Raw genomic sequence first — 14138 nt, forward strand, 5'->3', positions numbered from 1 at the left:
CTCCCGTTGTAGCATATATTTGTTAACATTTCGGGAAGAAGCTCAATAATCACAACTGGAGGGAAACATGAAGTCAGTGAGTGACTGGGACAACTGTGCTCCGAGGACTGCTGCAGCGCCGCTACTGCCCAAAAATGCTGCCGCTGCCCCTGTCCCTGCCCCGTTATGAAGTGACCAATGTTAATCAGCAAAGAAAGATAAAGATTTAAAGAAAAAACAAAACCTTATTAAGCACCCTGTGCCCCACCCATACATTTTCCAACAAATCGGAACGCGCTGGCACCGCCCGATGTCACATATGGCTCCTCCCATCCCACAGCCACGCCCACTCTTACTGGAACTGTACTGGGATAATTTTTTTGTTTATTCCGCGCCTGGCCCCGCCCTCATTGTCGACGTCACTCGCCGTGCCAGCGTCCGGTGTTGTTGCAGGCCGCACGGACTGGCACGAAGGGGGTGGAGCAAGGACCCTGATCGCGCCGCGCATCACCCATCCAGGCAGGCAGAGCCAGGCAACGGAGCCCCGGGCAGGCCAGACGGGACATGGCGGAAGCTTCCTCCAGGCGCTCGCAGCAACAACAAGTGTCCGGAGCAGCGGGACAGCAGCCGCCGGCCCCATCCACCACCCCCCCGCCTGCCGCTCCGGCCTCCCCGCCGCTCTCACCGGAATTACCTCCCCGCAGCTCGGACATGCCACCAGCCTCCCAGCGCAACGGCCCGGAGTCGCAGCCCGAAGGAGAAGCGGCTCCACCGCCGGCATTCATGCCCAGGCCCCTCTCCCCTCCGCCAGGGGAAGCCGCTGCCTTACTGTCTCCCAGTTCGTCCTCTCTACCCCCAGCACCGGCGCCCAGCTCCGGCAGCAGCAGCTCCTCCTCCAGTAACAGCATCTCGTCCGGCGGCAGCCCTGCTGAGAGCCCGGACACCGGGACAGTAGGAGGCAGCGGCATAGGCCCCGGGGGCCCCCTGAGTGCAGTCAGCGGAGCGTTTCGGGAGCTGTTCGAGGCATGCAGGAACGGAGATGTGTCCCGGGTGCGGAGACTGCTAGAACCGGGAAATGTCAACGCCAAGGACATGGCCGGGAGGAAATCTACCCCGCTGCACTTCGCTGCAGGTCAGAGAGATGCCCTGGGGCTAGTCACCTGTGTGTGTGGCCAGCATGTGTCCCCTTCCGCCCGCTGCAGCCTGCTCTCCTGCACCCCACTCACTCACTGTTACTGGGAGGGCCTGAGCCCTATTTCTCTCTCTCTCTCTGACAGGTCTATTTACTAAGCAGTGTTAGGAGGCAGAGTGAAAAGTGATAAGGTGCCAGCCCATCAGCTCCCAACTGTCATTTTTCAAACACAGCCTGTGAGATGACAGTTGGGAGCTGATTGGCTGGCACCTTATCACTTTTCACTCTGTCTCCTAACACTGCTTAGTAAATAGACCGGGTTCTATTTCTTATCAGTTAGTTATAGGCACCTACACTATAGTAAGTGAGTGGGAAGCTCAGGTTCAGAGCATTCAGTTATACAGTGTAGAAATGGTTATATTTGGAGGCTGTAATGTACAGCCATGGCCAAATGTTTTGAGAATGACAAGTATTGGTTTTCACAAAGGTTGCTGCTTCAGTGTATTTAGACCTTTTTGTCAGATGTTACTATGGTATACTGAAGTAAAATTACAAGCATTTCATAAGTGTAAAAGGCTTTTATTGACAATTACATTAAGTTTATGCAAAGAGTCAATATTTGCAGTGTTGACCCTTCTTTTTCAAGACCTCTGCAATTCACCCTGGCATGCTGTCAATCAACTTCTGGGCTACATACTGACTGATGGCCGCCCATTCTTGCCTTATCAATGCTTGGAGTTTGTCAAAATTTGTAGGATTTTGTTTGTCCACCCGCCTCTTGAGGATTGACCACAAGTTCTCAATGGGATTAAGGTCTGGGGAGTTTCCTGTCCATGGTCTCTAAATTTTGATGTTTTGTTCCCTGAGCCACTTAGTTATCACTTTTGCCTTATGGTAAGGTGCTCCATCATGCTGGGCAAGGCATTGTTCGTCACCAAACTGTTCTTGGATGGTTGGGAGAAGTTGCTCTTGGAGGATGTTTTGGTACCATTCTTTATTCATGGCTGTGTTCTTAGGCAAAATTGTGAGTGAGCCCACTCCCTTGGCTGAGAAGCAACCCCACGCATGAATGGTCTCAGGAAGCTTTACTGTTGGCATGACACAGGACTGATTGTATCGCTCGCCTTTCATTCCACGGACAAGCATTTTTACAGATGCCCCAAACAATCTGAAAGGGGATTCATCAGAGAAAATAACTTTACCCCAGTCCTCAGCAGTCCAATCCCTGTACCTTCTGCAGAATATCAGTTTGTCCCTGATGTGTTTCCTGGAGAGAAGTGACTTCTTTGCTGCCCTTCTTGACACCTGGACATCCTCCAAAAGTCTTTGTCCTGTGTTATGCCAACAGTAAAGCATCCTGAGACCATTCATGTGTGGGGTTGCTTCTCAGCCAAGGGAGTGGGCTCACTCATAATTTTGCCTAAGAACACAGCCATGAATAAAGAATGGTACCAAAACATCCTCCAAGAGCAACTTCTCCCAACCATCCAAGAACAGTTTGGTGACGAGCAATGCCTTTTCCAGCATGATGGGGCACCTTGCCATAAGGCGAAAGTGATAACTAAGTGGCTCGGGGAACAAAACATCAACATTTTGAGTCCAGTGTTCTCCCCAGGCTGTTTTCTGCGGGCGCATCGCCCGGCAGAAACAGCCTACCACCCGTCACTTTCCCCCACCGACCCCTGCCCCGTGCTGTGGAACGCTGGCCTCTGAAGTGACCGGAGGCTAAAGAAGCCTCCGTTCGCTTCAGAGGCAGCAGGATGCGGGTGACGTCATGACGTCACCCGCGGCGTGAGGAGCCTGCTCCACGCGCCTGCTGGATCTAGTTAGATCCAGTCAGCAAGGGAGTGCGAGCGGCGATCAAGATAAGCTAAGTTCGGGGCTGCGACCGGGACCAGTCTGGCGGCACTGCCTAAGGGGCCCAATTTATGCCTGGGGGCTCTACCTAAGGGGCACTATTTAAGCCTGGGGGCACTGCATAAGTGGCCAGCCTGGGGCACTGCATTAGGGACACTATTTAAGCCTTGGGGCACTGCATAAGGGGCCAGCCTGGGGGCACTGCATAAGGGCAAAGCAAAACTGCAGGGGGCAATGCATAAAGGGGAAAACTACAGGGGGCACAAATACAGGGGGCACTGCATAATGGGCACTTTTGTCTGAGCGCCAGTGGGGGAGCAGCCTGAGACCTGTTAGGCTGGAATGGTAAGGGAGATACTGGCGTGCGCATAATTGCAAAGGCCCCCACCTGGCTACTTCTTGATACCACCCGGCTGGAAAAAAAATCTGCAGAGAACACTGGAGTCCATGGCCAGGAAACTCCCCAGGTCTTAATCCCAATTGAGAACTTGTGGTCAATCTTTAAGAGGCGGGTGGACAAACAAAAACCCACACATTCTGACAAACTCCAAGCATTGATTAGGCAAGAATGGGCGGCCATTAGTCAGTATGTGGCCCAGAAGTTGATTGACAGCATGCCAGGGTGAATTGCAGAGGTCTTGAAAAAGAAGGGTCAACACTGCAAATATTGACTCTTTGCATAAACTTAATGTAATTGTCAATAAAAACCTTTGACACTTATGAAATGCTTGTCATTTTACTTCAGTATACCATAGTAACATCTGACAAATAGGTCTAAATACACTGAAGTAGCAAACTTTGTGAAAACCAATACTTGTCATTCTCAAAACTTTTGGCCATGGCTGTAGTTATGCACATTACCTTATAATTACTGACCGGCATGCAGTTTCCTCTGACTGAGAGTTGTACGCTGTTTCATTGCCTATAATAAGTAAACACTACTAAAGGTGATTGTCATATGTTCTGGCCTTTTATTAGCATTCAAAATATTAATTTAGGTATTTTTAATGCAATTACCTACAGTAAACTCAAAACTGTGTGTGCAACAAATGTAGAACAAGAGGGACGGGTGTGTGAGGTTGACGCTTACTGGGGGTGATTCAGTTGTTTTGGGCGCTGCGATAATTAATGGACACCCAATGTAGTAATTCAGTTGTTAAGGGCGCCCATTAATTATCGAGCTTGTGCCGCTTATGGTGCATACACACGGTCAGATTTGATGAACGATTTTTGACAGTATTAAAATGAATGAAATCGTTAAAATCTGTCTGCAAACACATCAGATTTCAGAGATTGGTATTTGATATGTGGGAACGCGCATCGTTCGTCGATACATGCCCCACATGTCACAGATATGAACGATTGAACGATTTTTACAATTGTTATCGTTCAGATCTGACACAAAATCTGACCGTGTATGCACCATTACTTGCATGTTTAAAATTATAACACCCTCATGGGTAAAATGCTGTATGTAGCATTCTACTGCAGGCCTCTTCTGTGAATTTAGAACCATCCAATGATTCCTGAACGATAGTAACACTCCATTGACAGGATTTATTGAATGGTGGAAACCCAATATGAACAGTTTATTGACATGGGTTCAAGTTCAAAATCATAAAGGCAGTCACAACATTGAGGTTTTTCCAGAGTGCCATGACATTTTAATTTGAAGTGAACTCATTGGACACCTTTTTAGTGTCCATTGATTTCGCTTTTAGACATGACTTATTTTTTTTTTTAAAATGAGGATAGTTCTTCTAGCTCCTGCTAAAAATGACAGTGAGGAAGGTTTGTGAGCAGGAGGACCAATCGCAAGACATCTTCGTTGTGACTTTAGTTTGGCCTTCTTGACACAACCTCTCTATCACTATTTTAGTAAGATTAATGTACTTGTTCTGTATTACTCTCCTCAACCCTACAATTTTTTTCTAATAGCTTTTTTTTTTTATTTATTTTTTTAACAAATTACTGTTACCTTTAGAAATGTATAAAGCAGCTTGTATTTCAGGTTTACTGGCCCTTCAATAAAATCATGTATCTGCATTGTTGTCTAATAATCAATCAAATTTGCAGCATTTATTTTGCTTATGTTTTATTTAACACAGCTTTCCTATAATAAATTTTTTTTTTTTTTAACTTGCCATTTTTTTTTTTTTAAATCTCTGCCATAGCATTTAATCACAGTTATTCTATAACCCAGGACAGAGCTGGGGCACTTTGCATTCTCAGGGGGTATTCAATTCTTGACAATTTGTTGCTGCCATGTTCGGCTGTGCACATCCCTGAGAAATACTGTAGGAAACATTTGTTAATTTTCTATTTTAGTGTGAAAATTTCCTGTGTCTGCCACTGACCTGGTTGTGTCCCAGCAGCACTTTGTCTGCAAGCATCGGCGTGTCCTTGCGAGACTGCCCCATGTTCTAAAGTAGAAGTCATTTAAAAGGCAAAACCAGGTTGATTTTGCCTTTTTAAATGACTGCTACTTTAGAACAGCAGGCAGTCTCGTATGGGACACGCTGATGCTTGAAGTCTGCAGCCTGTTACATATACAGTACGCCATTGTTTTGAAATGAACACCCCACCCATCTCAGTATGAAGTATCCAATGTGCATAAAGACAAATCTTTTTTTTCCTTCCCACTAGTACGCAAGTAAATTGAGTTACATGGGTACAATTTATGCCCGCTATACACTTGGCCGACTGATTGGCTGACCAATTTTTTTTGTATGCGGGTGTGCATACACACTTGCCAACCAATGTGTCTGGTCACAGGAACTGGAGGTGACGTCATTGTCGGCAGTTCCTGCAGGTGGCATATTGGTCTGTTGGTCGTCCGTGCACACAGGCAGATGTGCACGATATAGCTAAAAGATATAGCCCATAAGCTACACGGCTGACACAATGGGCTCGATTCAATTTAACGCAAATTGAGTAGAGCCGGGAGGGAGCTCCTGGCACTGGCGTCACAAGGGGGGTGCGGGCCGCACCTGGGTGTCACCAGCCAAGGGGTGACACCAAGGTGCTGGCTCCTTCTCAGTAACAGGAGCCGGGCACTGCATTACATGCAGCACTCGGCTCCTAGCACAGTGAGTGAGCCGGCACTTCACACAAGCTGGTCCCCGGGGGCAGCCTGCACCTACGGCATCCCTGGTGTGACATAAAACGGGGGTTCAGGCCGCAAGGCCATGCCCGCATCTGTGAGGCCATGCCCCCTTATTTGCTGGTTCGCGGCACCACCGCGCAAAGTACAAGCTACCCACACCGGGGGCAAAGAGAGGTAGGGACGCCACTGGCTACCGGAGCTATTCAATTCAGCGCGTTGCTAAGGATTTCTTCTCGCATCCCTCCTGGGGTGCGAGCAGAAATCCGAAAAATTCCAGATGCGATGCTGTTTTCTGTCATTGGTGCAGCGGAAACAGCATCGCGCCGGGAAGTTTAGTCGGAGAATGACTGTTCTCGCGTGTAAACACCATGTTTAAGCGCGAGAACCGACATTCTCCGTCAAAACCGCGCTGAATTGTATAGCACCGGGAGCTCCCTCCCGGCGCTATTCAATTCACGTTGAATTGTATCGAGCCCAATATATTTGTGAAGGACGTAGTTTACAGATTTATCGGGTATACACACTGGTTGATGGGCAGGACGATATATTGTTAGTCGACTGTACAAACGATATATCGACCAGTGTGTACCCAGCATTATTCTCCTACTCATTCAGATTGCTACTTTTTAATTTCATTTATTGAAGTATACTTGGTTATTTATAGACCTTAACAAGTTTCCATTTCACGTGCCATGATTCTCAAATTGAATATTGGAGATTTTTTTTTTTATTATCTAAGGCAACTTGTGCTTTTGGTACACAGAAAGAGTTCACCATTTGTTCATTCACAGAACTTTATGTGCAGATTTTATAACTCCTACCTGTGATGTAGGGGCAATGTGCCATTGGGGTGGCACCATACATTGCCCCTCCATTATGCATTTTATCTCACACTCCCATTGGAGTGCACAATAAAATTCACAATGTTAGGCTACCATATGTAGGGGCACTGCTCATCTCTCGTACGTCACATTGGAACTTGAAGTAAGATCGCATGTAATTGAATGGCCTTTATCTTGCACAGGGGTGGGGAACCTTTTTTTTCTGCTATTTTGGGCTATTTTGCTATATATAACATTATTCGCAGGCCACGCCACCTCAATGTGACGTCACACGGGGGCGGGGATACAATTGGTGGTGATTACAGCAATGCCCGAAGCATCCTGAGGATGCTCCAGGGAGCTGTAAGGACAGCAGTGTAACAGTGTGAAGCGTCCTAAGGACGCTCCAGACGGCACTGCTGCATAGATTCTGGTTGCAGGGTACCATTCTAGGCACCCTACTAGCCAGATGAGGCTAGCAGAAAAAAGTTCAGAGGGCCAAACCAGATAATTCCGCGGCCTTATACGACCCCTGGACCTGAGGTTCCCCATCCCTGATCTAGCAGATTACAGCTTATGGGTTCTTCTTGGTCTTCTTTCATCTTCAGTGGTGAGGGACATACACAGGGCTCTGTATATTTGGCTCCCAATATCAGATTATCTGCCATTTAATAAAACTAACAACTTTCATTTAGAATATAGAATTTGTGGCGTATCTGCAGCAGTATGTCTGGATGGGCCAAACTCTCTCTTGTATCAAGGTTTGATTGACTGTATGTTACATAGCTGAAGGCACTTTTCAACTCTTACTATGCTGTGATGCCATTGTTATACGATAAAATAGGCTGGGGTAGTGCTCAGACTTAAATGGCACTAGGTCGTTTCAAGTAAAACTATCCAATCGTCACTTTAGCGTTTCTTGTTAACGTTATCAATAGTTATTGATTTGTAAAGAGCCATGGTGCTCAGCAGTGCTGGACTGTGGTGAAGACAGCACACACAAAACAACGTCATGTAAAGTAGACAATATAAATGTAGGTGAGAAAAACAAAGGGTAAAGTAGGCCCTGTTCCTAAGAGCTTACAATCTAGTGTTAAAGGCCAGAGATATGAGTTCTTATTGGGCAAGCTCTGTTCTGTACCACTCTTATCATGTCTCATTTTGCGTAATGAGCATGCTAAATTATGGCTATTGTTACAATGACATTTTTCCCCTCTGTTCATGTGGCAAATATCCTTTTAGAGAGGGCTGGTAGTAATGCAAAAAGTAAGAGCATAGCTCTAGAAAGAAATGAGAGAAAATATACTGACTTTTTTTAAAGCATGTACTGGAATCTGCATAAGAAGAACTTGTATTGAAATTGAGTCATATTTTAAATGGGTCAACATAAAATGATTACCATACCTTTTACTGTAGTCACGATATTCGGTTTATATTCTGTAGTCTAATATTCCTTTTATGCAAAGTCAGATTATTTTAAAACTGGTTCTCATTTTTTGTTAACTAGGCCTCCTACACATAATATCATTGACAGAAATCTGGCCTCACCTACAACATATAAAAAAATGGAAAATGAACTGATACTTGTATTCACATACTATAGTATTCTTGTTGAAAGCATATGTGCGTTTAGTGAAATAATCTTGGTACATCGCTTCTAATTTTATGCAACTAAAAAAATGTATTTAAAGTATTGTACTGTTACAGTATTACAAACAACATACATGGGCTCTGTATACCCGAATATGCATACAAATCAGTAATGGCTTTATAAAGAAAGAAGCCAGGGCCAAATGTTGGTGACCAGAAAATGTGCAGAGTAGTGTATCTTTAGGCTGTTATTTAATTCACTCATTTACACACATTTGTGGTTTTGTGATACAGGATACTAGGGGCTCAATACTATTAGGTGCGAGTTTGCGAAAGTGAGTTTGTTCTATGAAACTCTCATACATCTCACGAATGCGCGCACCCAAGTCATGCAAGATTCAATTACAAATGGCAATTGCCAGTAGCGGAGGTGAGGGTGCGTGACTTTTCTCCCAAAAAGTGACCCCTGACCTGGACCCCAGAAAAGTGAGAACTGAGATAGCAGGACCAAAAAGAAGACTGTTAGTGGCCATAAGGAAAGTACTGGAGGTTTTTAAAGTGTCGGCTGATTTTTTTTTCACTTTTATGAATGGTTGAAAAATGATAGCAAGAAAGTGTTTTTCATCAAATGAAAGTCTTTCCAGCATTAAAGAAAAATATCTGTATAGTAGCCTAATGGTGCATACACACGATCAGATTTGTCAGACTTGTCAGATTTGTCAGATGAACGATTGAACGATTAAACGATTTGAACGATTTTACCAAAGTTTTGAACGATTTGAACGATTTTTGACTGCATTAAAATGAATGGAATCGTCCAAGTCTGACTGCAAACACATCAGATGTCAGAAATCGTTATCTGACCATCAGGAACGCGCATCGTTGATCGTCCATCGTTCAGGTATGTCAGATATGTCAGATTTTCCTTCAGATATGAACGACTGAACGATTTTTAAATCGTTATCGTTTATATCTGAAGGAAAAATCTGACCGTGTGTATGCACCATAACAGTGTTTTGGGACGCTGCTGCTGCTCCCAGGCAGTAGACTGGTCCCGGAACAGGGCGATAGGCCGGCCGGTGTCTGTCTGCTCTCTGTAGATGGAGATTGGGTGAGGACTGGAGGGGCGGGGGCTAGTTGAGACGCCAGTGGCGGCTATTGGTTGAGAAGATGCTGCCCACGGCGATTGGCTGCTGCAGCGCTGCTCACAGACAGTGCATCCTGCAGGACCCGCTCAGTTTTTAAAACCGGTTCCCCAACTGCCTGTAGTGTGTAAAAACACCATAGCACGTATTTTGCGAACCCTGGCCCTCTTACCTCTGTGTGTCTCTGTTATTACCCAGTCTAGTTTTATTACGATTTTGTTCCCAATAGTAAAGTGCACCGTTTGGAAAATACTGGCGCTGTGTAAGTAAATGATAATCATGCCTCAACTAGTGTTAGTGCTATTACTAGAGGTATAATGATCCTTGACTTGTGTGTAGAGGTAATCTGCCCAGCAGCTTATGTGACAGCTCCTCCCTACAAGGAGACCCAGGGGTCTATATATCAAGCAGTGATGAGCCAATATTCCAGAGAAAATGGCTGATTTTGACGTAAAAAAAAGGCTCCGCCGTCTTCGCCAAAGTTATCAAGTGGTAAATGCCAGAGAAATCTGTGATATCCCTCGCGCTAACAATGCAATCTACAGATGTCCTCATTGACTTCTATTGGGATGGTGGCCTATGCAAATATCTCAAGTGGCAAGGTTAACTTTTTGCAGCTTGCACCATTTAAGAATGGCATTATGTTAACTTATAGGCCAGCTGCTTCAATTCAACAGTACATAGATTTTCACCTGTTCTATCAGGCAGCAGAATGCTTATCAGCCCCTTCTGTCACATCTTTCAAAAGTTTCTTCATCTGCTCTTTACGCTAATTACCTTTAGCTTGTAGCAGTAATAATTTTTTAATATAGCAATATTTTGCAAAATTCCACGCATTTTACATTTGTAAGAAATAAACCAGGGGGTAGCTATCTTGGGCGCAATACAGTACTATCACTAGGTAAATATAAAATATAAAGTGCAAGGTAACCACAGAATCATCAGTTCTCCCCTACAAAAGTACATGGTGTGGCAGCCATCATGGATTCACGACATAGGTTGCAATAAATGAGATGACCAATATGCGGAGAGAAGATTACACTTGAGGGAGTTACAAAGCACGAAATACAGTATATGGACAACAAGATATTCATAGAATCCTCCGTTCCAGGAAATATTCATCATACAACGAAAGTACCGCGTTAAGCTGCGGTTTTGGGTGTGCTATATATATTACAATTGGTGGAATACGCTTTACCTATGGATGAATTACAAAATACAGATCACGAGATACCAAACACAGAATCATCTGTTCCACTGATTTTTAATCATACACATAATTGTATCAGATGATGCAGCCATCTTGGGCACACACTACATAGATTACAATGCATTGTATAAGCAGTACATGGAGATGTCATCTGTAATTGAGAAATACAAAATGCAGTATAGGAAATACTTGAAACCCACAGAATCATTATATGTGATTTTCATGCTAATCATGAACTACATGGCCTTTTTCCTGTTACTGAATTATTTCCATTCCATAGCTACATGTTCTCCTCCTTGTATAAAGTCCTCTCCCAGTCCAATTCTTCACAGCTACAGTAAGCGACGATACAGAATGTGTGTTAATGTAATGGACTGAATCCAATTAGGAGTGAATTGCTTGTGGCGCGAGTAAGCGTGGCTGTACATCGCACCTCTGGTATCGTTGGACTCGCACAATTATGTTCCCAACACCATTAGACTGCGAGCAAAAATGTGCAAGTCCGAGGTCAGATCTTGCTGCAAGGGGGGATGAATTGTATTCCGCTACGACGGCACTCGCCCTCTTCGCACTTAATTGGATCGAGCCCAAACAGTTAGAAGTTGCTAAATACACCCCTCTTCCTTTTCGAACATTCCCCCTACACTAGAACGATAGTTGGTGAAAATCAAACCAGTTTGATTTTCACCAACTAGTTGGAACAACCGTTTTTGGCCGTTTTTCAGCGTGTGGGAGCAAACGGCTGACTATCGTTTGCTCCCACACACAGGAAGATTATAGTTCCAACCAGCCACCTAGTTGGCTGGTTGGAACGATATCGTTCTGATGTGTGGGGGCCTTTAGTGTAGAGCATTAAGTAGTTAGATGGGCTGCTAGCCATTCACAGCTCTAGCTGTTGACACAAGCTGAAATTTAAAGGATTCCTACCTCTGCTGTGAGGTAGGTGTTTCACTAATGTTGGGGGTGCCAGCAGATACCTGTGGTTCTACTAGTGTTTTGGTATAAGTTTTATTCTTTAATTTGAATGTTTTGGGCAGTTTGAACATGCCGTTAGTGTTTACTTTACAAGGAAGTAAACAGTGACACTGACATGGGCACCTGTTACAGGCTGCTAGTTTTCAAACTGCACTGCTTTTCCTTGACAAGTTAGGGGAAGTTCTCTACTGATTTTTTACTTTCTTTTCCATAGTTCCCTCATGCATATAATAAACTGTATAAGTAATAAATGGCAGTGAGTCCGATGTCCCTAATCCCTGGGCACAGATGATGACCGCTGTCATACAGTGTACAATCATTCCATATGGTACTTGTAACTGAGTTCATTGATGATCTTGGATGATTTTGAGGTATTTATTTTACAGCAGGGATCCAAATTTTTTTGTAAAATTGAAGAGCCAGCTTAAAAGTTTAGGGGCCAGACTATCATCCCAGACCAAAATATATTAACACTTGTAAAGATTTCCACACGCACAGCCCTTCAGTGCCCATCAGACAACCACATATGCCACTTAAGTTGTCATCAGACTCTGCCACTTGCCTGTGTCTGACCCCCAATTCAAATATGCAATGCAGTAGTGCCCCCAACTCATAGTATGCCACACAGTAATGCATTCAGTTCATAGCATGCCGCACATTAGTGCCCCCAATTCATAGCTGGTTCACATAAATTTTGTCCTTCAATATTAAAATGCCTTCCTCACTGATCAGCACCCTGCACCTGGAGTGAACACAATTAGTGCCCCCAATTCACAACATGACACACAGTAGGCTCCCTCATTTATAGCCGTACTGTGTGCCAAGCAATGAACGGCCCCCCAAACTGCCATTTATAGTTCACGTTTTAAGGATATCTATGCTACAAAAATTGGATTGAGAATATTCATACTTTGTAAAAATGTAACCGAATTGGCTAGACAGACTATTTTAAAAAGAAGGGGTATCATTTGACAGAATTATGTTTTCCCAACATAAGTCATAGTGGTTACTTGATAAACTGTGCTAGGAGGAGCTCCAGATCTAATAGTTTCTGGCCACCTTTTACGTCCGCACACCTTACTGGTCTATAACGTTGTGAGTGCTGGTGTGATGTAAGGCCTTTACACAGAGGGTGGCTCATTTATTAGCATATGTCAACTGTAGAGGAGAAGGCGATATTTCCTTTCATGTGTATGTGCTCTGTGATGAGATAAAAGTCCATATGCACTCTACTGAGCATTTGTTTTGAAGTATACTGGAAATTTGCTATTATAGAAAAATTGCTAAGCCTTCTCTGTTTTCTTTGTCTGTAGGATTTGGAAGAAAAGATGTTGTGGAGCACTTGCTGCAGACAGGAGCTAATGTTCACGCTAGAGATGATGGCGGTCTTATTCCACTACATAATGCTTGTTCATTTGGACACGCTGAGGTAGTCACCCTGCTGCTTTGCCAAGGTGCAGACCCCAATGCGAGAGACAATTGGAACTACACTCCACTTCATGAAGCGGCGATTAAAGGAAAGATAGATGTGTGCATAGGTGAGTGTGCAGCTTTCTGATCAATTGTAACTTTCACTGTCAGTTTGTTTCTGGTCACTTGAATGAGAAGTATAATAGTGGCAGAATAGTTAGAATAAAATTCACAAACAAAGGGCATAATTCTGCATTATTTATACTAAAAAAGTTACTTGTCATTCATTCCTCTTGAATTTCCCATAATCCCTGTACCACTGCTGATTATCAGATTATTTTAATGTTTGATAAATTAAAAGTGTCACACTAAACATTGAGGGGGAGATTTACAAAGCTCTGGAAAGTGATAAACTACCAAACTGCCAGCCACTCAGCTCCTAATGCTGGCTGCACATTGGCCAATATATCGGCCGTTCAGTTGAACGGCCGATATATTGTGTGTGTTGGCCAGTGTGTACAGACGATATGTTTGTGAACGACGTCGATCTGCAGATATATCTTTTAAGTGGAATGTAGTTAAGTGACCGGCGGCCGGAATCCGTCCTCTTAACCGCTGGGGGGGGGGAATTACGGTTAGGCACCCTGGATGGGTTAGGCTAGGGGGGTTAGGTTTAGGTGCCCTCGGGGGGGAGGTTAGGGTTAGGCACACCCCCGGTAGGGTTAGGTTTAGTGAGTGGGGAGGGGGGGGTTAGGTTTAGGTATCCCTGGGGGGAGGTTAGGCACTAGCGGGGAGGTTAGGCACCCCTAAAGGAGGGTTGGGGTTAGGGGGGGGGAGGTGAGGGTTAGCGTTACTTCCCTCCGCTGTCGGAATTTCCTACTTTCGGCCTCACATTGTCGGGATTTGAACCGGC

At 44.6% G+C, this 14138-nt stretch overlaps 1 protein-coding gene across 2 annotated transcripts in view; it reads left to right on the forward strand.

The window, feature by feature from the left end:
• The first annotated feature begins 390 nt into the window (after positions 1-390).
• TNKS (tankyrase) overlaps positions 391-14138 on the forward strand; it is a 252832-nt gene continuing 239084 nt past the window's right edge. For both annotated transcript variants that reach the window (XM_088448391.1, XM_088448392.1), the window contains exons 1-2: positions 391-1111; positions 13129-13353. In XM_088448391.1, the coding sequence (XP_088304517.1) occupies positions 544-1111; positions 13129-13353 (793 nt within the window). In that variant the 5' untranslated portion in view covers positions 391-543. The remainder of the gene's footprint in view (positions 1112-13128; positions 13354-14138) is intronic.

Source organism: Taudactylus pleione, unplaced genomic scaffold (assembly GCF_031769625.1).
Source record: "Taudactylus pleione unplaced genomic scaffold, aTauple2 ptg000454l, whole genome shotgun sequence".
In the NCBI taxonomy this organism is placed as follows: Eukaryota; Metazoa; Chordata; class Amphibia; order Anura; family Myobatrachidae; genus Taudactylus; species Taudactylus pleione.